General features: G+C 36.8%; 1 protein-coding gene across 1 annotated transcript; it reads left to right on the forward strand.

Annotated features, from left to right (window-relative positions):
* The first annotated feature begins 224 nt into the window (after positions 1-224).
* On the forward strand, positions 225-24,963 carry RpS29 (ribosomal protein S29). Its single transcript, XM_090372141.1, has 3 exons — positions 225-376; positions 12,604-12,703; positions 24,824-24,963. The coding sequence occupies exons 1-3, from the start codon at positions 315-317 to the stop codon at positions 24,830-24,832; spliced, it is 171 nt and encodes a 56-aa protein (XP_090228267.1). The 5' UTR covers positions 225-314; the 3' UTR covers positions 24,833-24,963.
* The last annotated feature ends 2,641 nt before the right edge of the window (positions 24,964-27,604 follow it).

Genomic DNA, 27,604 nt, shown 5'->3' on the forward strand with positions numbered 1-27,604 from the left:
ATACAACAAAATGTATAGGTATATTTGAATTTTTATGAACCATTATCCACGAAAATATGCTTAGTGAGTTGCTTAAATTCATTAAGACAGTACAATTTATTTACATCCTTCATTTTAAGTTTCTATTTCAATTCGAAAAAAAGTTTTTATTTTTATTTCTTAATTTTACGTCTGCTTTTTAATTTTTAGATCTTCATACACCTGGTGGCAGCACTAGTCTTTACGTTTTCTCAATTAATCTTTTGGAAGTGTCGTTTAGTTTGTCTGTTCATCTTCTCCGATATTGGTTGAAATTGGAAGTTTATTGTTGAACGATGGGACATCAGAATATATGGTACTCTCATCCAAGAAAATATGGTCCAGGATCTAGAGCGTGGTAAGTTCAATCATAAGGAATTAATTTATTATGTTTGCGAAAACGTGGTTCCAAAATTGACGCCATTTTGAAATTTGCGGTTATGTTCGACAAACAACATTGTTTGAAATGTGTCGATCTCCGCGTGTTACATAATTGGATTTGAATGGCTGTGTATTTAAGAAATTCGTTATTTTAAATAGAGCAGGAGAGTTCAATAAAAAAAGGGTGGTACTTCACGGTACTTGATGCATTAAAGAAATTCCATTTCTTTTTACGTACACGTAGACTGCTTTTTTTTTTTTTTTATGAAAACAGGAAAGAAAGTTAACTTCCTTTTGTGTGCACGTTTTGTAAATTCGTATCTATTCCTGTTTTCACTAGTGATGAAACAGTGATGTGGTCCGCCGGTGACAAGATGTTGAAACAATTTGATGCATGCTGGAGGGATAACTACATATCTGTTATAAGATTAATAGATAATTGATCGTATAGATTCCTTTCTCTTTCCTTCCTTCAATCAGTATGTGTTCTCTTAGCAGTCCTGTATGTAAAGTTATTCAGTGAATGCATATTTAAGATAAGTGGACCATAATATTAATCAATAAATATAAATTAATAAAATTTGAGGTAATTTATATCTATTGATTAATATTATGTTCCGCTTATCTTAAATATACATTCACTGAATAACTTTACATGTAGGACTGCTAAGGAAATACATGTTGATTGAAGGAAGAAGGAAAGAGAAAGGAATCTGTATGATCAATTATCTATTAATCTTATAACAGATATGTAGTTATCTCTCCAACACCTTGTCACTGGCTGACCACATCACTGTTTCATCACTAGTGAAAACAGAGATAGATACGAATTTGCAAACAACTCACACAAAAGGAAGTTAACTTTCTATTTCCTGCTTTCATAAAAAAGCAGTCTACATGTACATAAAAAGAAATAGACCGTTAACTGCACATTGAGTATTTACACAAATATTATTAAAATACAAAGTTGCTGCTGATGCAGACAAATATTACTAAAATAAAAACCGTAATATCTCTCCCTCCCCAATTTAAAGACTCAACTAGGGCCATCCTTAGCAGTACTACTGCTACTGTGGTAAAACTTTAGAACAGGGTCGGTCCCCCTTCCAAAATGGCGACGAGGAGAAGGGGAAAGCAGTGATTGACTGGTTGTGATTCCGCCCAGTCACTGCATTCCCTCTCTTCTCCTCAACTGTACGTGGCGGATGTTATGTGACATAACAATATGTCGGAGCTGAAAATAAAAAAAAAAGTAATTGCAAAATGGCATTTTTGTTTAAAATCAAGTAACAAAAAAGCACATTATTCAGAGATGACAATGTCATGTGATATCACAATATGTTGGAGCTGAAATAAAGAAACAGCAAAACGACAATTTTTTTTTTAAAAAACAAGTAACAAAATTTCATGCCATGTGCAACAGTGGTTCTTCTCGCCCGTACATTACTAGACAAAATTTTTTAAATCTTGAGGGCTGCTGCCCCCAAGATTTAAAAATGTTACTAAAATTTTTGGAAATTTTTGGGATCTAACATTACTAGGCGAATTCATGTGCATTACCAATGAGAATTGCTCCTCTGCATGTTTGCACAAAAATGCTTTTTTTTTTTTTTTTTTTTTTTTTGATAGTAACAACTGTAAGAATAACTGGGAAAACAATGAAATCATCAAAAAACTACATGAATACAAAGAAAACCCACTTCATCAGTCCTGGCCTAGCACGGTAATAACTTAACACTTTAATGCACAAAATGTCTAAAGGAATGGTTGTTTTTTTAAAAATCTTGGTGGCTGCTGCCCCCAAACCAAACCAAACCTTACTAGACGAATCCATGTGCATTACCAATGAGACTTGTCCTTGTACGTATGTACAAAAATTTTTTTTTTTTGTTTTTATACAATAAAAACTAAAAGAATAACTGGGAAAACAATGAAATCATCAAAAAAAACTACATGACTACAAAAACTCATCTCATCAGTCCTGACCTAGCACAATAAAAACCTAACACCAGCACACAGCGACAAAATTAAGCAAATGATAAATTTGTAGGATTGCTAATTCTCTTCTAACAAAAATGTTCAGTAACGTTATAACAAGTCAGCTCTCACGCTTCAAGTGTAACTTAGTTTTCAAACGTAACTCGCCAAAACTGCAGGATAACTTAAAATTCAGATTATAATTCAAAAGCACGATAGATACAGCACAATAATAACCGAACATGAGTACACACTAACAAAACTAAGCAGATGGAATTCATAGTATCACTAATTCTCTTCTAACATAAAATGTTGAGGAATGTTATAACAAGTCAGCTCTAGTTTTCAAACACTGGCAAAACTGCAGGATAACTTATAATTCAAATTATAATTGAAAAGCCCAACATGAGCACACAGCGATAAAAGTAAGCAAATAATAATTTTGCATTTACTGCTAAAATCACATGACATCCGCCTGTAACAGGAGAAGAGGGGCAGATGCAGTGAGTTGGTGGGGTCACAACCTGCCAATCACTGCCTTCTCGGTTGTACGAGCACACAAAACTAAGCAGATGGAATTCATAGTATCACTAATTCTCTTCTAACATAAAATGTTGAGGAATGTTATAACAAGTCAGCTCTAGTTTTCAAACACTGGCAAAACTGCAGGATAACTTATAATTCAAATTATAATTGAAAAGCCAAACATGAGCACACAGCGATAAAAGTAAGCAAATAATAATTTTGCATTTACTGCTAAAATCACATGACATCCGCCTGTAACAGGAGAAGAGGGGCAGATGCAGTGAGTTGGTGGGGTCACAACCTGCCAATCACTGCCTTCTCGGTTGTACGAGCACACAAAACTAAGCAGATGGAATTCATAGTATCACTAATTCTCTTCTAACATAAAATGTTGAGGAATGTTATAACAAGTCAGCTCTAGTTTTCAAACACTGGCAAAACTGCAGGATAACTTATAATTCAAATTATAATTGAAAAGCCAAACATGAGCACACAGCGATAAAAGTAAGCAAATAATTTGCATCTACTGCTAAAATCACATGACATCCGCCTGTAACAGGAGAAGAGGGGCAGATGCAGTGAGTTGGTGGGGTCACAACCTGCCAATCACTGCCTTCTCGGTTGTACGAGCACACAGCAACGAAACAGTCTGGAAGAGGGGACCCTGTTCCAAAGAATGGCCAATTTGAGGTTTAATTGATATATTTGCCCTTAAAGAAGGAGTGATGAAATTTTTTATTAAACAGCTAAAAGATAAGTTACTGTACATTGCAAATCCAGGCACAATTTGGCCCTGGCAGCCTTGTGCTATTAAATACCCATTCCATCACCACATTGTCAAACTCTATACAGTGAAATGTTGCTGTCTGATTCGAAAAGTTCAATTTGAATCATGTGAATAAAATGACAGATTCAAATCTAGTTTTGCCTTTAACTTCAAACATCTCAAGTAGGTGACGTTTAGCTGTCCACCTCCCTTCCTGGATTCTTATTCATTAAACAGACTGATCTTAAAAACATACAGTTTATAGTCAAAGCTCTGGTACTGTGCAATTTGCATATTCTCAGTATTAATCCAGGAAGAGTCCACTTCAAATGTAAATTGGGACAATCCAGATAAAATTAAACCAAAAACAATTTCCCTCTGCAGTATTAGAATAACTTTTATGATCTTTTGTTTTAGAAAGCAACATGTGTTTATTTTGAATACTTTGGAACTTGTTTGCACGAGTGACAAGTAGAGAAGCCAAACTAATGACACATTTTGATACATTCAGAGGAGGTCATAACTTGAATACTAAATTACTATAAGAGTTAAAACTAATGCTATGCAGAAGCAAAACTATAAATTTGCTTCCCCCATGCACCTGCCAGGTTGCTAAATGGCTGTGATCTTTAGCAACCATACCAAGCCAACTGTTTGTACCCCATTCTTCTGCCTCCATTCCAGATATTAAGTTCACAAGGAACATAAGTTGTCAGAACACAAATTATATTAACACCTTTGTAATAAAACTGCCACATTTGATTTCATATCGGTACAAAATCTAAGTAATTTGATTCCAAAATCCATTTTATAACATCCAGAAGAGCAACTGTATCATTATTGTTGTGTTCCCAGACATTGTCTTCTAATGAAGACAGCATGCATATTACCAGTAGGATTCAAGTTTAAATCCTCCTGCAGGTGGGCTTGCACATAGATTACATCTACTGATGGAGGAGACATTTTATTTTTCATTTCATAAATTTCGTCAGCATTGCTTTATGCTGTGTATTTTATTGAAGACTCTTATCCCCCCCCCCACAAATGAGTGATCAGTGGCTATGCTGCTTCCTCCAAAATGCCAGAAGTGCATCCAGTAAGATTTTTACACTACAACACAGGTCTGTTTAGTAATGTGGCAGGTTTTTCCAAGATGAACAAAAACTGTTTCAAATTTTGAAGTGCAGGTGTTATTTGAAATTAACAAATATTTTATAATTAAAAGTCTATTACAAAAATAATAGAATAAACATGTTTCTCCACTAGTTTTAGCATTCTTTATTTAAAAATATTATTCAGTGTAAGGTGACAGAAGTTTAAAGGAAAAAAAACTTGAACCAACTTAAGTTACTGTTCTTGAAAGAGTTAACTTTTAACTCAGTTTAATTATTTTTATCAGCCAGCTAACAGTTCAGCTGGTTTTAAAATGTAACTTGCCCATCTCTACATTTTTGTTGGAATTAAAAAAAAAAAAAAAAACAAGAGTTTAAATAACATTTGGTATTTGAGAATTCTGAGAGCATTTTCCTTTTAAAGTACCCTGTATATCATGTTTTAGTTCTAGATATTCAAGTGTTTCTTTGTAATTGATGCACACATCTTCTTCCCACAGTTCTTATAATTGCTGGGAGCACAAGTGTGCAATATAAACGGATAAGGAAGTGCTAGATACATAACATATATTGACATTTATGTATCTATGTTATTTTATCTACATTTCAAATTTTAATAATAGTGATAATTGATTTTTAATTATTAGTAATAGTAAATGATGCAAGGAAGCAACCTTATAAAGCATCAGCCAAAAAAAAAAAAAAAAAAAAACCTCTCACTGCCTCAACAACAGATGGCACTGTCAACTACCTGTTGGCTGAAGGCAAACTTCTGCACATCTCATGCAACTACCCTTCCTCTATTTGAATTTATGCCCCCCCTCCTCATGTATGGTGTCAGCAACAGAAAGAATGCTATCAGCATTAAGCCTGTTCAATCCATTCAAAGCCTTGAAAAACCTTGCATGTGCCTAGTTTCTAGATGGTGCAATTTGCAGAACTGAAGCCTTGCCTTTCTTGTTATGACCACCGTTTTGTTCTCTCACCAATCTCATTGCCCTTCTCTGCATCCTTCTAAAATGAGGCCTCCATACCTGTATGCAGTAGATGTGGCCTAACTATTGCCTTGTACAATTTGATAATCATTTCCTTATCCCTGCTGGCAAAGTTCCTGTATCTCATAGACAAAACTCCATGAACTGTCTGCCTGCTCAGAGAAATTCATATCCAATAATCCTAGGTTTTTTTTTTCTTTTCTTTTTTCCCCACTACCCTAAATGTAGTACCACACAATTGCTACATTAATCTTGGATTACTGCTACCCATATGTGCAGTACCTTGCATTTGTCACTGTTAAAACTTCAGCTGCTGTTTCTCAGCCCATCTGCCTAATATTCTTAGATCATCTGAAAACATAGACATGAAGCCTGATATAACTACATCTTGGGGGACTCCACTATAACATTTGAACATGTTAACCACTGTCTTCTCCCACTCAGCCATCTACTTATGTGCAACAGTATCAAATGCTCTCTTGAAATCCAAGTATATGATATCAAAATTATTTTTTGTATCTAGTTAATTTTTTACTACAGTGTAATATTTAATTATTTAATTAGATTGGTCAGTCAAGCTTGACCCTTAACAAATACATGCTGTGACTGCAGGATCATCTTGACAAGAATTCAGTTATAGCTCAGACACAGCATGGTTTTGTTAAGGGAAGGTCTTGCCTGAACAATTTGATTGGATACTATGATGTAGTCACAAAAGAATTGGATGTAGGGAATAACCTTGATATTATATATTTGGCTCTTAGAAAAGGTTTTGATACTGTTGCACATGGGAGACTGCTGCACAAATTGGAGCAATGTGGCATTGGAGTCAAATTGCTGCTATGGATAAAGGGGTGGTTGAGGGGGAGAAGACAGAGAGTGGTAATCAATGTACACAGCTCATCGTGGCTTAATGTTATTAGTGGAGTCCCTCAGGGTTCAGTATTGGGTCCATTGTTGTTTTCTGTATTTATAAATAATATTGATGATGGTATATCAAGCTTAATGTCCAAGCTTGCAGACGATACAAAGGTTGGCAGGGTTGTTAAGGACACTACTGACACTATGCTGCTGCTGCAACAGGATCTGGAAAGGTTGAGCAGATGGTGGCAAATCAAGTTTAACATTGACAAATGTAAAGTACTACATATGGGAAACAGCAACCCCAGAGCAACGTATCAATTCTGTGGTACTACACTGACAGTGGTAGAGAATGAAAAGGACCTGGGGGTAATTGTGCAGGCAGATATGAAGTTCTCTGAGCAGTGCAGACGGGCTGCAAGAGTAGCTTATGGTGTCTTATCAATGATATATAGGAATTTTTCTAGCCGGGATAGGGAGGTGATTATTCCCTGGCAATGGTCAGGCTGCACCTTGAGTACTGTATACAGGTCTGGAGGCCTCATTTCAAAAAGGATGTAGAGCTGCTGGAATGAGTACAGAGAAGGGCAACAAGGTTAGTGAACGGAACGAAGGGTTGCTCTTACGAAGAAAGGCTTAAGTTTTGCAAATTACAGCGTCTGGAGACTAGGCACTGGCGAGGTGATCTGATAAGAGGTGTACAAAGCCTTGAATGGTTTGAGCATGCTCAATGCTGATGGGATACTGCCTGTTGCTCAGAATAATCACCTGAGAGGGCATAAATTCAAATTGAGGAAAGACAGATGTAGGATAGATGTGCAGAAATTTGCCTTTAGCCAGCGGGTAATTGGTTGGTGGAACAGACTTCCATCCCTTGTTGTGGAAGTTGATAGCCTAAATAAATTTAAGGCTCAGCTGGACAGGTATTTCGAACGAACGGAGGGGTGAAGTGGAAGGGTTTTTTTTTTTTTTTTTTTTTGGCTGATGCTGCATAAGCTTTCTTTCTTGCATCATATGCCTCTACTAATGCTAATAACTGCATTCCTGGTGAGACGATCCTTCCTTACTTTAACGGCTCCTCCGTAGCCAGGTGGGAAAGAGCAGCAGTGCATAGTACACGCTTCTTGATTAGACCGGGGTTCGAACCTGTCACCACCAAATACGGAGGATGCGGAAAGGTCAGGGAATGACCACTGCATATCCTGGAACAATATGGCCTTAGTTGCTAATGCTCCTAAAACCAAATAACAAACAAACAAACCTTACTTTAACAATGACTGCATTATTATTCCCTGGAACAGAAGTTAAGCTAACCGGTGTGTAATTACTCTTATTCACCTTTGTTAATTTGGGATACATTCACACATCTCCCTTAATCCAAAGATGCTCTCATAATTATGGCTCCAGGGTTTGAGCCCGTGCCCACCAAATACGGAGGATGCGGAAAGGTCAGGGAATGACCACCGCATATCCCTGGAGCAATATGGCCTTAGTTGCTAATGCTCCTAAAAACAGATAACAAAACAAACAAACAATAATTATGGCTAAGAGTTTGTTTACAACTTTGCTGTCTCCCTTAACATAATTGGATAGATCCCATCCACCCGAGTGTTTCCTACAACCTCTGGTATCTTCTTCCTTAAAGAATTCCTTGTGTTTATTTAGATGCAGAATACCTATCTTTAGGGAAGTGAGGTCTGCATCTGCCAGTTTATCAAACCTCTGGCATCTTCTTCCCTAAAGAATTCTTCGAGCCTGAATGTAGATGCCAAATACATTAAGTTTGTCAGCAACCTGGGCTGGATCATCAACAGTTCAGCCATTGATGTCAAGTGACTCAATGTAATTCAACTCCTTCCTTCTACTGTTAATATAAGTAAAGAAGGATTTGCTGCTTTTCTTTGTCAGTGACTTCTTGCAATCTGCTTTAGCTTGCTCGACCTTCTTTGTGCAGAAATAGACTACTGTAGTCATCTGTATCACCTTGTAATTTATATGTATCCCATACATTTTTCTTTCCCGCAAGTCTTATTAATTCATCTGACATCGGGTTAGGTCTGGCCTTGAACATATTTCTTAGTTGTATGAAAATCCTAGTAGCTCTTATGCTTACTTCCCTGAATATTTTTGAGTTTCGAATTTCCTGGTGGTAATATCAACAGTTTATCAACAGTCCCACCACATAAGTATTATATTACAGTAATATATGACAGGATTGGAGCATTCTTGTGTGTTATAAATCGAAACGGCGAGGGTAAAGAAAGCCAAAACTTCGATGAAATTTACCGGTAAAAGTACTTTGCCGTAACGGCATTTGTATTGTTGCTCTCTCAGTAAACATACAGTGGGTGTTATCGGTCAGGAGTAGAAATTGAATCCCATGGGAGATTGAAACCCTCCCAAAGTGGGGAGGGTTTCAGCGGACCTTTTTTCTTTGGAATCACTGGTGGACTAGTGGATAAATTGTTTATTAAGAAAAAAAAAAAGCAAAGGAAGCCCACATGAGAAGCACAGCAAACATCAGTAAACTTCGAAAAAGTTTACCAGTGAAACTACATTACAAGCATTTTTTACGACACCAGAACTTCCAATATGACTCTGTTCGTGATTCAGTTAGTTAATTCAATTAGTGATTCTAAAGAAAAAAGGTCAGGTTAACCCCCCCCCCCCACTTTGGGAGTGTTTCAAGCTCTCGTGTGATTCCAACTTCTACTCCAGACCAGTAACACCCACTGTCTGTTTACCGAGTGAGCAACAATACAACTGCCGTTACAGCAAAGTACTTTTACCGGTAAATTTCATCGAAACAAACATGCTTGGTTGTGCCTATGCATGACTCTTTTTGTCACTAAATCTAATTTTTAGCATTTTATTAATTATTAAATTGGAAGTTGTATTTTACAGCTATCTCTCATTTTGCACAAGCCTGATTTGTACCGATTCACAATAGTGCCAGGCCACAAGGCCATTTTTATTTATTTTTGCAATTTTTTTTTATAAATTGAAAGCTTAAAATTGTCAGACAATTTATCGGCATCGTACTGTACTATGTATCATGGCATGTTCACATGATCAAGAACAATTTGAGCCATTCAGCGGTTAGCGCATATATATCATAGCCAATCAAACGAGAAAGCTTCCTGCCCTCAAAGTAGCCATTTGTGGATGCAGGTGGTAAAGGTCCATGCGGTGAAGCATTGTTTTACACATGTTGGAAATTTATTATGTTAACATTTTTTATTAATTATGCTATTAATAAATTAAATAATAATTAATAAGCCATGTGCAGTTTTTGCCAATTATGTTTTTAAAGTTTTTAATTTAATAGAATAAAGAGATGCCATGTCTGGGAAAAGAAGTTCAATGAATCCTAGTGCAAATGAAAGCGTGAAAAAGACACGTCGATCTATCACATTCGAAAATAAGATGGAGGGTATTTGGAGGTGGAAGCTGGTGGAAGCCCCCTTAATGTGTGTAGAGTTATGAATATGCTTCCATCAACTATTTTTACAATTATGAAGAATGCTGATAAAATAAGATAATTGATGCAAAGCGCTACACAAGTTAGTTACAGCAGAAGTAAGCTTTTAGAAAAAATGGAGCAATTGCTGACCCTTTGGGTCGATGATTTGAACAAAAAAAAATTTAAAAAAAAATTTTTTTTTTTATTAAAATTTTACTATTAGGTTCTTGGTACAGTAATTAATTTTTGGTGCCCGAAACTTAACTATGTGATTTCCCAATGACTCCAATGATATAAAGGGTTCCATTTGTGCCTGACCCCCCAGGAACCTAACCTTGGCGTAGAGGGCTACCCATATTATGATTTTACTTAATCTCATTCCATGACAAATTCTTAATTAAGAACATGAATGTCCAAAATGAAAGTTTGTTTTATTTTTGTCAACTAGAATGTTTAGAATTTTTTACACTTCATGGCATCGTGGTTGCAAATGCACTTTGCACAAAGGTTTATTTTTATTTGTTGGTAGTACTTATTGTAATTTTTTTTAATACCACTTTTTAAATGGTGATTTATTTATTATTATTATCTTTCTATACATTAAAATAATTTCCCTCCTAATGATATTTATTCAGCTAATGGGAGAAGAGAGATGTGGGCTATGTGGAAATATGTAACAGAAGTTTGTTTTACTGTGATAAAACAAGCTTCTCTTTAAGCATGGTCATGCACTATGTTTATCTAACACGATCATGTGGTACCATTCTTGATTTCCATATGTAATGTATTTATTTAAATAAACTAAATGCAACAAGGCATAGTATTTTAAGATTCTGTATCTATATAATATCGGTGTAGATACACAATAGACAACTCTTAAAGAAAAACTATGATTGTAGTGTGAAATGCACCCACCAATGAAAAGCCAACTAGCTTTGAAACGGTCCGTCTTTTGGTGGTGCCCACCGAGAATAAATAACAAGTCTTCTCTATTAGTGAAACGTTATTTATTTGGGATAGTGCAATACCTGGTAACTCATTGTGAAGGATCAGCACAATATGAGATACAGATAAAATGAGCCTTTTTACACTACAATCGTAGTTTTTCTTTAAGAATTGTCTATCGTGTATCTACACCGATATTATATAGATATCATAATGTATTTATGTATTCGTAGCTGAGGAAGAGAGAGAGAGAGACAGACAGACAGGCAGACAGACACAGTGCCGAAAGCTTCTGTAAGTATTTTATTTTATCAAAAGAAGTGAGCACAGCAAGTAGGGAGCAAAACCCCCTAGTTTATTTATTATCTTTTTTTTTTTTTTTTTTTTGTTAGTTGAAAATAGCGTCAGGCTACAATTGTGGCATTTGAAGTATATGGAAAGCTTTAACAGAAGGTAAGATATTTGTATGATACAAGCACTTGAGTGGGATATGATATTATTGAGGATGATGTTAAGTTGTGGGAAACTGCATATCAGCAAATCAGCTTGTCTCCCACAAGAGGATTAGCCGGCTGGGTAAAGTGCCTGCCTGGCAACCCAAAGGTCGCAGGTTCGATTCCCGCCTCGGGCTTGCATCAAAGCACTGCAAAAACCTTGGGAGGTGCATTATGGCCACAGAAGCCTATGTGCCAACAACTACCAAAAAAAAAAAAAAGAGGATCAATAGTAATTTGTCTGTCATGAAATAAGAATTGAAGACTGCCTCTCAAAAAGGAATATTGTATGGAGTTGCCAACTGTGATATCTTACAAAGACGAAACATTAAAAGACTATGCAGCTTTTTTGTTTTTAGTGACATCGTTAACCAGTCTTGTTGGCTAAAAGATGGAAACAAGTTGTGTTTTCAGTTTGATCATGATCCAGGGATTTTGTAAAATCAGTGCCAGAAACGAAATGTATTATTTTTATAATCTTTATTTAGACAAAAAAAAAAAAAAAAAACCTAAGCAAACATTAAGCATTTGAGAGAGAGACAGAGAAAGGAAAAAATTGGAAATTATCCTATGACAGTTCTGCTTATTATGTGACAATAAGAATATCCTTCTGACTGTAACTGTCTTTGTATCATTGTTCTTATTCACAACTGACCCTGTACCGTGTATTATTATTATTATTATTTTTTTCTCAAACTAAAGAACTCATTAATTTTTAAGTAAAATTAAATGCAACAAGGCATCATATATCTTTAAGAGTATAATAATCTGTATAATATTGGTGTCAACACACACCATAGACAACTCTTAAATTTAAAAAACAAAAAAAAAACTACTAACATAGTTTTTTGTTTGAGTTGTCTATGGTGTGTTTACACAAATATTATATAGTGCTCATTAATGGATGGTGATTTAAGTTAATGGCAGCTCTGATAGATATAATCAATGAACTTATATCATAGTGAAAGGTATTTTTGTTATAATAATTATCCTAGGAAGCATATGTATAAATTTAAAAGTTATTTTCCGTAATTTATATAAGTTTGTTTTCAATTATTTTTTTCAGTCGAGTTTGTGCAAATCATCATGGAATTATTAGAAAGTATGGACTAGTTATCTGTAGGCGCTGCTTTAGGCAGTATGCCAATGACATCGGATTTAAAAAGGTGAGTTGTTTTTTTTTTTTTTTTTTTTTTAATTTTTTTCGTTATTCTGGATAAATCCATTTTTTTTTTTTTTTTTTTTTTTTAATGAAAACCCCAAACACGAAAGGTATCAAAACCTATAGTACTTAGTACCGTGCATGGGTTGAAGGAGAAGGGGGGATGCCGGAAACTTTGCTCTACAGACTAAACATGGGTTTTACCACATCAAGCCCCCAATAAGCAAAGTGGTGGTATTTCACTGGTTGAGGAAAGTGACCTACAACTAAATTAAAAAATAAATTGGATTAAACGGTAAGACTATAAATGTTAATATTGACGAGGCTCCCACTAGCTTCGTCAGCAGACTGACGAGGCTAGTGGGAGCCAGACATGTTCAAAGCCGCTGAGTGGATTTTTCTTATTTTTTGATTTGAAATTATTGTTTTTCTAAAACTTTTGATTTAAAGTTAGTAGTATAGCATTATTTTGTGATTTCTGATTAATCTGGTGTATTTATTTTTTACTCGGCCTTGTAATTGCATAAAAGTATCGGTAAGGGTATCCACGCGTTACAAGTTGCAAATCCGCTGAACGAGAAGTTTTTTAGCCATATTTAGCCGCTTTATTGAATATTTTTTACATCAAATTATTTTCTGTAAGTAGCTTATAGACCTAGTAAGGATCCTTAGTTTATTCTGAATTGAGACAGCGAGATTTGAAAGTTAATTAATACTTAAGTGTCTGTAGATTTACCGTTCGTAATTGCCACCTTTGTCATATTATAGGTTATAATATTGTCAGTTGATCGATAAAATCTATTAAACTTGTTGAACTTCGTTGTCAATTAAATTGTACTTTTAACTAAATACATATAACGACTTAGATTACAAACATAACATAATTAATTAATACATAACTGATACGGAAGTTATATAAAGGGAACTCGTAGATAATTAATCCTTGACACTGAAAAATATATATACCGTTATAACTGTGTTTGGATACAAGTTTAGGATTATAATTTTGAACTGAAATTGAAATTTTATTGAAATTAATGGAAATCATGACTCAGAGCAGCAAAAACCACTTAAGCAAAAGGCTCAAGCTAATGGAAGTGCTGTGGCTCAGAGGAGAACTGAGGGGGGGGCAGTTGCCTTCTGAATCACAGCCTTTTAAAATGCACTGATTGCATGATGTTCGTGGAGCATTCAGGTATGGGACATGATATTGCCATTGGGGATGTCTTTGTGTGTACGCGATGCAAGGAGTGTATCGAAATCAGGCAACAACTCAGTGTTGTTATGGGCCTATATGAGAGCATGAAGGAGAGGGTGGATGCCCTCGAAGGAACTAAATTAAGGGACCCATCAAGCTCTCAGCTGCCCACATCAATGCCAGATCTTGCACTTGGTCATCACGCAACACAGTGGCAACACCCAAAGCAGAATGCGCTGGTCCCACAGGAATTAGTAGTTGTTGGTGACTCTATTGTCAGGGAAACGGGGAACATGCTTTGTAAAAAGGATAGGGGCAAAGGTTGATGATGATGTTGTAGAGCAGATATCATCTTTTAAGAGCACAAAAGGTGATAGTTGTACACATTGGCACTAATGATATCAAAAGTAGAAGACCGGCAGAATTACTAAACAAGTACAGGTCACTGGTGAAAAAAAGCTGTGATGTAGGGTTGAAATTGAAAGTGTCTGCAATTCTGCCCAGACCCGATAGGAGGGAATATGTGATGAGAGCCTTGTTGATCAATTCGGCCCTGGAAAGATTGTGCAAGGCTCAAGGAGTAGAATTTTTTTCATCCTGGACTGTACTTGTTAACAGGAGAGACTGCTTCTACAGGGATGGGATACATTTAAATAGAAAGGGTGCAAGAATATTTGTTCATGTTATCGTATCAAGAATATGTGTTCATGTTAGGTGGGTCAGAAAACTGCTAGCTTGGGGGGAAACAAAGACTAATAGATTAACAGTAGCCACTGGCAGAGGTGAAAGAGATTCTTGCACTGCTTCTATTGGAATGAACAGAAGCCTGAAAAACAAGATGCAGGATATTTCAGAGACTGCTGGGAGTCATTGCGGTACAAGTAAACACATGGGTTGTGTTAGGGTAGCTAAGAATAGAAACAGGTGCATGTATACTTGCGTGTACACCAATGCTAGGAATTTAGTAGATGAATTTGAGGTAATGCTCATAACATCAAAGGCAGATATTGTTGGGATATCAGAGAAGAATTTCTCTGATATCCCAACAGAGAACTAGAATTTGAAACACATAAAATCCAAGGAAGTGAAGCCAGTCGACATCGCTGGACATTGCAGTGTCGAGTCAGTTTGGTGTGACATAAGCATTGGGAGATCAAAATTGAGAGTAGGAGTGTGCTATAGGCCTAATGACTCTGATGAGTATAATAAGAAACTGTACAGGGAAATAGTGGGCCAGTTAATCAGAGTCTTATAATGGGGGATTTTAATTTCTCAGATATTGACTGGAATTTGGGGGCTGGTCACTCACACACTAGCAACGCTTTTGTGGATTTATTGCATGATTGTTTTCTACATCAGCATGTTTAGGAGGCAACTAGAGGGAGTGATACTCTTGATTTGATTATCAGTAGTGATTCTTCATGCATTAAGAATCTGCAGATAAATGAACCACTAGGTGGCAGTGATCACAGTGTGCTGAAGTGGGATTTACTCAGAGTAAACAACCGTTAGGGGTAAAGGGAAGGGTTATTGCTTTCGTAAAGGCGACTACGATGGACTGAGACAGTATTTAAATTCTATACAGTGGGACCAACTGATGATGTTACCAACAGCAAATTCAAAATGGGACGCATTCAAAGAACTTATCTTGGAAGCTACTGGGCTTTACATACCCACTAAGATATATTGTTCAAGGTTTAGGCCAAAATGGATGTCAGATGAACTAATGAGACATATGGCAGAGAAGAAAAATGCATGGGATACATACAAATTAACACGAGACAGAAGCATATGATAGATACAAGTTGATCTGTAAACAAGTTACAAAGGAAGTTAGGCAATCGAAGGCAGATTACACGAGAAATCTTTGGCAAGGGATGCAAAGAAAAACAGCAAAGAGTTCTTTACTTATGTAAACTCTAGAAGAAAGGGGATGAATCAGATTGGTCCACTTGATATCGATGTTCAAGGTTTAGGCCAAAATGGATGTCAGATGAACTAATGAGACATATGGCAGAGAAGAAAAATGCATGGGATACATACAAATTAACACGAGACAGAAGCATATGATAGATACAAGTTGATCTGTAAACAAGTTACAAAGGAGGTTAGGCAATCGAAGGCAGATTACACGAGAAATCTTTGGCAAGGGATGCAAAGAAAAACAGCAAAGAGTTCTTTACTTATGTAAACTCTAGAAGAAAGGGGATGAATCAGATTGGTCCACTTGATATCGATGTTCAAGGTTTAGGCCAAAATGGATGTCAGATGAACTAATGAGACATATGGCAGAGAAGAAAAATGCATGGGATACATACAAATTAACACGAGACAGAAGCATATGATAGATACAAGTTGATCTGTAAACAAGTTACAAAGGAGGTTAGGCAATCGAAGGCAGATTACACGAGAAATCTTTGGCAAGGGATGCAAAGAAAAACAGCAAAGAGTTCTTTACTTATGTAAACTCTAGAAGAAAGGGGATGAATCAGATTGGTCCACTTGATATCGATGGGTCAACTGTTGATGATCCTGCTCAGGTAGCTAACAAACTAAATGAATATTTTACATCGACATTCACACATGAGGAGTTATTCAGCGAGGGGAATGCCAGATGTGTTTTCAACTCTGGCAGTAAGCTATAGAGAGAGTCTTGTAATAACTGAGAGTAAAGTGGAGGAGAAATCGTTGAAGATAAAGAAAAGAAAGGCACCTGGGGTGGATGGGATCTATCCAGTTATATTAAAGGAGGCAGCAAAGGAAGTAAGCAAACCCTTAGCCATAATTATGAGAGCTTCCCTGGACTCAGGGGAAGTACCCATGGATTGGAGATGGGCAAATGTGACCCCAATTCACAAAGGATTATCAAAGGCTGACACAAGTAATTATGGACCTGTGAGTTTAACTTCTGTTCCAGGAAAATTAATGGGGGCACTAGTTAAAGAAGCACTGCAGGATCATCTAGACAAGACTTCAGTTATAGCTCGGACACAGCATGGTTTTTTTGTTAAGGGGAAGTCTTGCCTGACCAATTTGATTGGATACTATGATGCAGTCACAAAAGAACTGGATGCAGGGAATAACTTTGATATTATATGCAGTAAACCTCCGCTATTTGCGGGGGTTACGTTCCTGAGAAATGTCGCGAATACCGAAAACGCGAATACTGGGTTATGGCTCCCATAGTAATAAAGGGGTTCCGTTCCAAAGTATGAAATATATAAGAAAAACTAGTCTAAAATTTTGTCTGTATGTATTATATGTACCTTCATTATATGACTATGTACATAGACAGTACATAGTGAAATGCAAGCATAAGGCATCGAAATGAAAATAAGAAACAGTTTAATATTAAATGTAATATTTATTAGAATTTCAAACAAATCTTTCAAACAAGCGCCTTTGCTATAGCTAAAAAACTTATCCCGCCAGTGCTATCACCAATTTCGCTAAAGTGTTGATAAAGGAGTTTTGCCTTTTCACGAATGATGAGTGAACTTAACAGAATTTTATTTTGAGTTCGGTCTTCTATCCATAGATTTAAAGCCTTTTCCATTTTTTCTAATTTAACATCATGAGTTATAGAACAAATTTTTGAAGCAATTAGCGCGTTTTCACGGACACTACGGCGGATTTTTTCTTCCGATTTTTTGATTGATCGTACCGTTGACTCTTGATTTTATAATGTTTTGTCACTGAGGAGACACTTTCACCATTAGAAATTTTGTCTAATAACTCAATTTTATTCACTAATGTCATCCCCTTCTTTAATATTTTCAATTTCCTTTGTTATTCGTAGCCATATTTTTGTACGGGTTAGAAAGAGCTTGTCCACAAAGTCACTTTCTTCCGTTAGCACACTCGAAAAAGTCTGTTTTACACTGCAAAACGGTAGATTTATCACTTTTGTAAGCATATCAATTTATAAATTGATAAATGTATTCAATTTATAAGAATACAAATTAAAAGCAAACGACGAAAACTTCCATTACAAGCGCATAACACATACTGAACAAGGATTAGCGAAAAACATCCACGCTCGCGATTTTGTCACCCCTCTCCCCCCCACCCACCGAGCACTGTTTTGACCGGGAAAGATAATTTTAGCCATGCCCATGTTTTTTTATAGCGGATAATATTCGCGGCGCTTTAAAATTCACATTTTTTTAGGTTTCATTTTATATTAAATCAGCGATCGTGAATACGCGAAACTGCGAATACAGATACCGCGAATGGCGGGGGTGTACTGTACTTGGATCTTAGAAAGGCTTTTGATACTGTTGCAAATGGAAGACTGCTGCACAAATTGGAGCAGTGTGGCATTGGAGGCAAATTGCTGCTATGGATAAAGGGGTGGTTGAGGGGGAGAAGACAGAGAGTGGTAATCAATGGACACTGCTCATCGTGGACTAATGTTATTAGTGGAGTCCCTCAGGGTTCAGTGTTGGGTCCTTTATTGTTTTCTGTATTTATAAATGATATTGATGATGGTATATCAAGCTTAATGTCCAAGTTTGCAGACGATACGAAGGTTGGCAGGGTTGTCAAGGACACTACTGACACTATGCTGCTGCAACAGGATCTGGAAAGGTTGAGCAGATGGGCTGAGAGGTGGCAAATGAAGTTTAACATTGACAAATGTAAAGTACTACACATGGGAAACAGCAACCCCAGAGCAACGTATCAACTCTGTGGTACTACACTGACAGTGGTAGAGAATGAAAGGGACTTGGGGGTGGTTGTGCAGGCAGATATGAAGTTCTCTGAGCAGTGCAGACGGGCTGCAAGAGTTGCTCATGGTGTATTGGCAAGGATATATAGGAATTTTTCTGGCAGGGATAAGGAGGTGATTATTCCCTTGTATAAGGCAATGGTCAGGCCAGGCCTGGAGGTCTCATTTCAAGAAGGATGTAGAGCTGCTGGAACGAGTACAGAGAAGGGCAACAAGATTAGTGAATGGAACAAAGGAGTGCTCTTACGAAGAAAGCTTAAGTTTTGCAAATTACAGTGTCTGGAAACTAGGCACCAGCGAGGTGATCAGTGATAGTGTATAAAGCCTTGAATGGTTTGAGCATGCTCAATGCTGATGGGATTCTTCCTCTTGCTCTGAACAATAACCTGAGAGGGCATAAATTCAAATTGAGGAAAGACAGATGTAGGATAGACATGTGGAAATTTGCCTTTAGCCAGCGGGTGATTGGTTGGTGGAACAGACTTCCATCCCTTGTTGTGGAAGTTGATAGCCTAAATAAGTTTATGGCTCAGCTGGATAGGTATTTGGAACGAACAGAGGGGTGAAGTGGAAGTGTTTTTTTTTTTTTTTTTTTGGCTGATGCTGCATAAGCTTGCTTTCTTGCATCAAATGCCTCTGCTAATGCTAATATAGTAACCACTAGCACAGTAGTTTTCAAATGGGGGTGCCGCAACAACATCCCAGTGGTGCCACATAATTCCGGTTAAAGTTACTTAAAACTTATTTTTTTTTAAAAATTGATATATTTGTTTCATTATAAAAAAGGTGTACAGTTTTTTTTTTAATTTTGCGGTGATCTATAATTGATGTTAACTTAGTATCTCTATATAAAGAATGATATTATTATATATATAATTTGTATTATGAAATGTAATTTTTATAATTATATTATTGTAGTAACTATCATATAACATATTTTTTAATATTTTATATATATATATACACACACACACAGGGAGAAAATTGGATCTAACAGGCAGAAAATTGAGTAGTGGTGCCGTAATATAAAATAAATTACTTAGGGATGCCGTTATTAAAAAAAAAAAGGTTGGAAACCATGCACTAGCAAATACATCCAATACTATTCATAATTATTGTGTAATTATTTTCTCTTTCACAAGTGAGTTCCTGGAATGTGTCTGGAGACAGGTTAGTTCTTGGTATATTTGTGGTCGGTTAAGCTTCCTCGACTGGTGGAAGTTTGTTCCGGTAATTAACTACCTGCTGGCTAAAGGGAAATTTCCTCACATCTATATTACAACTGAAGGAGTTTGTTTATGTATGGTTACTGCACATACATCATTTCTGCTACCAACGTAGTATGAATGCATCGTTTAATTATATTTCATATTGTGAATACCTTCACAAGTTGCCATGGTATTGTACTACCTCGAATAAGTAACACTTCACCTATGGAGAAGACTAATATTACTAACATCTTCTCCCTAGGTGAAGCACTACTTATTCGAGGTAGTGCAATACTATGGAAACTTGTGGAGGTATTCACAATATTAGATATAATTAAATGATGCATTCATATACTACCTTGGTAGTAGAAATGATGTATGTGTAATAACTGCATAAACAAACTTTCGTAATTTTAGGCGCTTAGCCAAGAAAAATTCTGTGATATTCTACAATTGTCTTTCCTCAATTTGAATTTATGCCCCCTCAGTTTCGTAATCTGAGCAAGAGGACTCCCATCACCATTGAGCCTTCTCAAACCATTCAAGGCCTTATACACCTCAATCAGATCACCTCTCAAGTGCCTAGGCTCTAGATGCTGCAGTTTGGAGAACTTAAGCCTTTCTTGGTAAGAGGACCCCTTCGTTCCACTCACCAATTTTGTTGCCATTCTCTGTACTTATTCTAGCAACTCTACATCTTTCCTAAAATGAGGGCTGTGGACCCAAGGTGTGGCCTGCTCACTGCCTTATACAGAAGGATAATCACATCCTTTTCCCTACTAGCAAAATTCCTGTCTATCATTGACACAAGACCCCATGACCTGTTCTGGCAGCCTGTCTGCACTTCTCAGTAAACTTTATATCTGACTGCACAATTAGCCCGAGGTCTTTTTCATTGTCTATCATCCCGAGTTTAGTACCACATAGGGCTTTTATGATGATTATTAAAAATAAATTTAATTACTTCAGAAAATATAATATTTTTAGGTCTTGGATGGAACCCTTGAAGAGTTGTGGATCTGAATACTGTAGAACTCCAATTCTCGCTGCCAGACCAGGCAGGATAGAAAGGTTGCTCTTTACACCCCAGTGCTAGCTATTCAATTTTGCATTTGCATACTCTTCTCAGCTTTTTTCAATTTAATGTTATTTATATGCTTTTCTTGTTGGTATTTCATTTGTGTATCATGGCATCAATAAATTTCATTAGTGACCACATTGTTATTATTATGTAAATACTAAATTTATACAGTATTACTACTCTGTTTAGTTTGAGTTAATAAAATAATTTTAAATTTTCTTTTTTTTTTTTAATATCATGCAAAGAAAAAGCATGTGAATTTGCAAGTTTAACTTATTCTTACCAGAAATTGTGCAAAAGTGGTTACAAGTTATATGCATCAGAGGATCAAAAGGTTTATGATGTAATGTAAACCATTACATCATAAACATCTGCAAAAAACCTGAAAAATCAATGTTATCTGCTAAAATATTGATGAAAAGTAGTCTCAAATGGTTCTCTTTTGTTTTCCTTCTTATAGTGCTCTATTGGGATAGGCCCATTTTAAAGCATCTTAATGGGAATTTTAGTACTCTTTAAGGGACTTGCCCCAAAGAATAAAAACATGTATATGTTAGGTAGTCTGTAGAGCTCATATATCAAAAATGTACATAATGTATATACAGGGTGTTTATTAATGCATGGGCTGTAGTTTCAGGACAATTTTTGACTGTGGAGTTGTCATTAGTTTAAAAAAAAAAAAAAAAAAAGCAGCAGATGTGTATTATAGGATGACTAGACATCCCATTTTTCTCAGATTTGTTTCGGATTTTCAAGGTTGCGTCTCAAAAGTTTCTCTCCTGGTTTTATAAATCTACCCATTTTCCAAAACTTTAAACAAAATGGTTTATTTATATAGCAATTTTTATCTTCACCATTTGCAGGAATTCATTTTCAATCTCCAACTACATCTAACAAATATAGCTTTATAAAAGACATTCATATTTCTAGGGCTGGAAAATCTGCTTACGTATGTAAGTTCATCAAGAGCTGACTCTGGTAATAAGGATGAGTAACAGGCATATATTCCATTATTTCTCCATTACTTTAGAAAGAGTAGAAGTAATTGAAATGGGACTATAATTGGATTGGAGGGATTTGTTACCCTTTTTAGGAACTGGCTGGATATGAGCAAATTTCCAAGCAGAAGGAAAAGTGAAAAAAGTCGGCAAAGAACAGGAGTAAGTTCAGGAATACAGGTTTTGAGAACAAATGGAGAAATACCATCAGGACCTGGAGCTTTCTTAGCATCAAGATTTGTCAAAGTCCTTTTGACGGAAGACCACAGGAGGCATTGAATGGAGCATGTTGGGAATGGTGGGAGGTGTTTTACCAAGATCATTAATACATGAGTAGGAAGAAAAATGGGATGCTAGCAGGTCAGATTTATCCTTGGCTCAAGTGACAAGAGAACCATTTGGGCAAAAGTTGCAGCCAATAGCTTTGGCAGGAGACCAGAATGCTCTGGTACCATTAGGGCAAGAAGCAAATTTTCCATGCTTACCTTTTCAAAATCTAGTTTGGACCGAAAAGCACAAGATTTTGAAGTGGAGTGTGGAATAAATGATTCCAATCCTACAAGAATAATTTCACTGACATAATCTGAGCAAATGTTGACATCAGAAGTTTTGAAACAGTAATCCAACGAAGGAAAATAAGAAGAGAAATCTCGCAGGTCATCCCATTTTGCATTCTTGTAATGCCAAACAACATAAGGTTGGGAATAGCCTTGAGATAAAGGCTCCATTGGAGAAGAGACAATCACCAAGTTGTGATCTGAGGTGCCTAAAGGACCACTTACTTTGACCGATCAGTCATACTGTGACCGTTTACTTGGAAGGGTTGTTGTGAGAAAAAGATCGTGTGTTGTTGGCTGATGGGATTGTCCAGTATTCTGGAAGGAAAATTAACAATCTGTACTAGGTCATTAGTAATTGCAAAAGCCTTAACGTCTCGACCAGCTGGGTCGGTGTGACTAGAAAACAGAAACCAACTGGAATTGTGAACATTAAATCACCAAGGAAAATTACCTCAATGTTAGGAAAGCTGGACTGGAGAAAGTCTAGATGCAAAGAGAGAAGGTCAAAGAGCTCCAAGTGATTAGTGGATTTAGGAGAACAGTATAGACAATGGATGAATTTGACACAGTGAGGTAGAGCGATTTTAAGCCCGAGAAGATCTAAAAGAGGAGATTCCAAATTACCAAGTCTCTGACATAGAATATTAGAACGGACATATGCACATACCACCTTCGAGACGAAAGGAATCATACAACGAATAATTTGCGCAACTGAGATGAGCAGTGGTTGAATCAACCGATAACTGAGATTCTGTCAGAAAAAGTATGTGAGGTTTGGCAGATTGCAAGTGGAAATGGACATCATTGAGATCACGTATATTTGTGAAATGAATTAGGAGGTGTTTGGGAGGTTTAGATCTTTTCGCAGATAAGCTTACTCTATTAGTTTGATAATTCATGGTGTATTCAATAGTAAGAAAAAGTGGGGGTATGCTGTATGAAGTAATGAAATTTTTGGATATGGCCTACATAAGGTAAGAATATCCAGATCCTTGACACAAGTGGCCTCAACAATGGTCTCGCATACACACTACTCGGACTCACTCCAGTCACTATCTTGCTGAGTAGAGTTAGGAAGATTATGCACTACTGATCCGGAAGCCTCCTAGTGAGTTACCAATAGGTTCGGTCTGGTTTACTAACTAGCATCCGGCTACGCACACTGTTTCAGAGCTGTACCCTGTAAATGTAAGGAAGTTTGGATCTTGCCATGATGTCCATAACCTGAAAAGACATCGTGGCGCCTCCATAGCCAGGTGGGCAGGAGCAGCAGTGCGTAGCACATGCTTCTTGATTAGACCGGGGTTCGAGCCCATGACCACCAAATACAGAGGATGCGGAAAGGTCAGGGAATGACCACCGCAAATCCCCAGAGCAGTATGGCCTTAGTTGCTAATGCTCCTAAAAACCAAATAACAAACAATCGGACATCAGTCATACTGTGGCGGGGAAATGCTGTATGAAGTAATGAAATTTTTGGTATGGCGTACACAAGGTAAGAATATCCAGATCTTTGACATAATGTGGCCTCAACAATGGTCTCCCGCATACACACTACTCGGACTCACTTCAGTCACTATCTGGGAGAGTAGAGATAGGAAGATTATGCACTACTGATCCGGAATCCTCCTAGAGAGTTACCAATAGGTTCAGTCTGGTGTACTAACTAGCAGCCGGCTACGAACACTGTTTTAGAGCTGTACCCTGGAATTGTAAGGAAGTTTGGATCTTGCCATGATGTCCATAATCTCAAAAGACACCAGTCATACTGTCTAATGTAAGAGATGGGGAAGGGTTGACCAGAACTTAGCCCTGGAGACTAAACATGCGTTCCACAACTTCAAGTCTCCAGTGAGCCAAGTGGTAGTATTGCCTGGTAACACAAATGGGCAGCATTCCTCCATGTGTTGTGGGCACCACACCTAGACCCTTGCTTACGTTGGTTCACACCTGGGTGGTTACCCGCAGTGTGCTTGTGCATGAAGGTTATACCCAGGATTACTAACAGTCCCCCCATCGTGAAGGTGCCAGCAGAGAATCTGACTGTCACAGACCGTCCGGACTTTGCTGAAATTGGGTCCACTTGACTTGATTTTCACTTGAATATCATTTCCACCAGTGTTTTTGACTCCCAGGTAGAATGTACAGCTTGTCTGGTATATCTGAGAGAATGTCTGCGACAACCTCATGGACCAGGTATAAATGTATATTGTTTTTATTAATCAGCATTGTTTATTTTATGTGATAATTTGTCTCAAATTTTTGTCAGCCTTTGTAACTAATGAATAAAATTTGAACTTTCATTTGTTTTGAAACCATTATGTTATTTTTTCTTTTTTAATTTTAGCAAGACTGAACGGTGTAGTACGGAGAAGACCATCAGTTTGTTATCAGTTGCTTCTCAATATTTTGAGAGTTACTTTGAATGCACGCTGATATTTGAACTTGTGATCTTTATTGTACAGAATTAAAAAAAAATGTAAATCATGTGTGTTGTGATTTAGTTAAATCAGGTAATAGCAGTCACCTAACAGAACAAATAAAATTTTTTTGATGGATTTAATGTTGCTGTGTAAGGCATAAACATGAAATGACTGTCTACTCATGTTCATTTTGCAAAATAACATTTTATAGAAAATTTGAAATTCAGTTGATAATAGTCAAATAGCCTGAGCCTATTTGGCTATCAGTTATGTATATTTAATGTGTAAAGATTTTTATTGATCAAAATACAATCTTTGGATTAACAACTGTAGAGACAGAATTGAGAACCAGTTATTTGCTGTAAGAATTATTTAGAGAAGAGTACAGCTTGCTACAGTGTGAACTTTTACAAAAGCTATTTGTGGTTTCATTTGTTTTAATATATTTATCTGTTTTGTTGGCTCGTAAAATGTTCTTAATTGTTTGAATCGGCCAAACGTGAATTACCGTATTTCCCCATGTACAAGACGCACCTTAATTTTGGGGCTCGAAATTTGAAAAAAAAATATAATACATAAAGTTATTGAACTCAAGTTTTATTCATCATAAAATTCATACAACTCCTCATCACTGTCAAACTCCCATCCATTAGCTTGTCCTCATCTGTATCTGATGACGAATCGCTCTCTTCATATATTACCTCGTTCTCAGTTCCATCTATTGCATTTGAAATTCCACAGTTCTTAAATGACTTGACAACGATCTCAATCTTGATATTATCCCAGGATCTTTTCACCCAGGTACAAACTTCTTCTATAGTTGGTTTCTTCACTCTTCCTGCTGGTGTCAAATTGTCCCCAGAAGACTTCATCCATTGGTTCCATTCGTCTCTCATGGCAGCTTTGAAGGGTTAGTTAATGCTGACATCAAGTGGTTGGAGCTGGGATGTCAAGCCTCCAGGTATGACGGCTAGTTTTGTTTTTTGCTCTGCAGCAATCTTCTTTGTGTTTTTTGTTATGTGTGCCCTGATCTGATCAAGCACCAATAGGGCAGGTTTGCATAAGAGCCCACCTGGTCTCCTCCAAACTTTCTCAAACCAGATCTTAATCCCATCCTGATCCATCCAACCCTTGTCATGAATGTGGACAATCACTCCTCGAGGAGTGATTGTCTTCTTTTGGCATTGTTTTGCGTTTGAAAATCAGCATAGGAGGCAGCTTGGTTCCATCAGCACAGCAAGCTAGAACAACTGTATAATGGCTCATGTCCACTCGTCTTCACAGTTACAGTTTTCACCCCTTCTTATCAAAGTTCTGTTACTTGGGACATCAAATGGAAGGGGGACTTTGTCCATATTTGCAATCTGTCCCAACTCAAACTGATGCCTTCCGATATTGAATGACAAAACGATGAAATTCAAGGACCTTCTGCTCACAGCTTTCAGGCATCTTTTCGGCAAGTTTGGTGTGTGTGTGTACGCATGCTTAGTCCATTCTGTTTCATGAACCTGAAGCACCAATTGTGTCCTTTGAAATCAGTAACTTCTTTTTCATCAGCAATTCTTCTTGCCTCATGCTGAGCCATCTTTGTGGACACAGGAATTCCAATTGCCCTTTGCTCTTCAATCCATATCTTCAATTCCCTCTCTAAATCAGGCCATTTTGCTGATGCCTCTCATGGCCTTTTGCCATGGCGTTTTCAGTAGGGTTTCTTCTTCCTGTAGCCAGTCTCGGATTTTTTTCTCATTTGGAGGAGGACCAAACTTACATTCAGCAGCACGATTTCCATTCACTTTTGCAAACTGGATCACTTTTAACTTGAATTCAGCACTGTACGAAAATCATTTCTGGGCAGAACATGGCAAAACATAACCTAATATAATGGTAACAAGTGTGAAACAATGAGTGCAAAGACAACAAGTGCGAAAAAGGGAGAAATGCAAGTAAAAAAATCTACAACCACTGTATAAGATGCACCTAGTTTTTATACCCCAAATTTTTTTGAAAAAGGGTGCATCTTATACATGGGGAAATATGGTATATGAATGTCAATTGTTATTTGCCTTGCTTCTAGTTTAAAGGCAACTAACTATAGAACCTATCAAATGATATGAATATATTTACTGGTGTTCATAATAAACACATGCTTTTACATACTCCATTGTGAATTAGAACAGATTTGAATTTAAGTAGTAGTTTTATTTTTATTTGCATAATATTTGGCAAATTTAATTCTGTTATTTTTTGTTTTGTAATTATAATACAGACTTACGTAAGGGTTGCGTTCCGCCAAACATTATGTAAGTTGGAATTTCAGCTTTTTCCTCCATGCCTGTGAAGCACTCACAACTGTGCTCACTGAATTGATAGAATCCAAAAAGATGTGTTCAACGAATATGTAAATAGAATTATTTATTGTGTTCGATTTTTTATATCGTGCAGGTAAAATTACAAAAGCATGCAATTTAAAAAAAATTCAAAATTATAAAATTACAATAGAAGAGAGGACAGGCATAACGTCAGTAAGTTTTAACTTTGCAGCATCATTGCTAGAATCGACGTCTTCAGCTGATAAGTATGCCGCTGCGGAGGTTGAGGGCGGTAGAGATTAGAAGGGGTCGGCCACTCAAAATTACGAAAGAACATATTAATGGATGACTGGATGGTGGCTTTTTTCTTTTCACTGTAGATTTCTTTGTAGCAAG

Source organism: Mastigoproctus giganteus, chromosome 4 (assembly GCF_048544385.1).
Source record: "Mastigoproctus giganteus isolate SK-2022 chromosome 4, ASM4854438v1, whole genome shotgun sequence".
Lineage (NCBI taxonomy): Eukaryota > Metazoa > Arthropoda > Arachnida > Uropygi > Thelyphonidae > Mastigoproctus > Mastigoproctus giganteus.

Excerpts from the sequence above, each read along its gene's own strand:
- RpS29 (XM_090372141.1), top strand. The coding sequence starts at position 315 with ATGGGACATCAGAATATATGGTACTCTCATCCAAGAAAATATGGTCCA. Across the intron at positions 377-12,603 it reads GGTCCAGGATCTAGAGCGTG|TCGAGTTTGTGCAAATCATC; the intron begins GTAAGTTCAATC and ends TATTTTTTTCAG.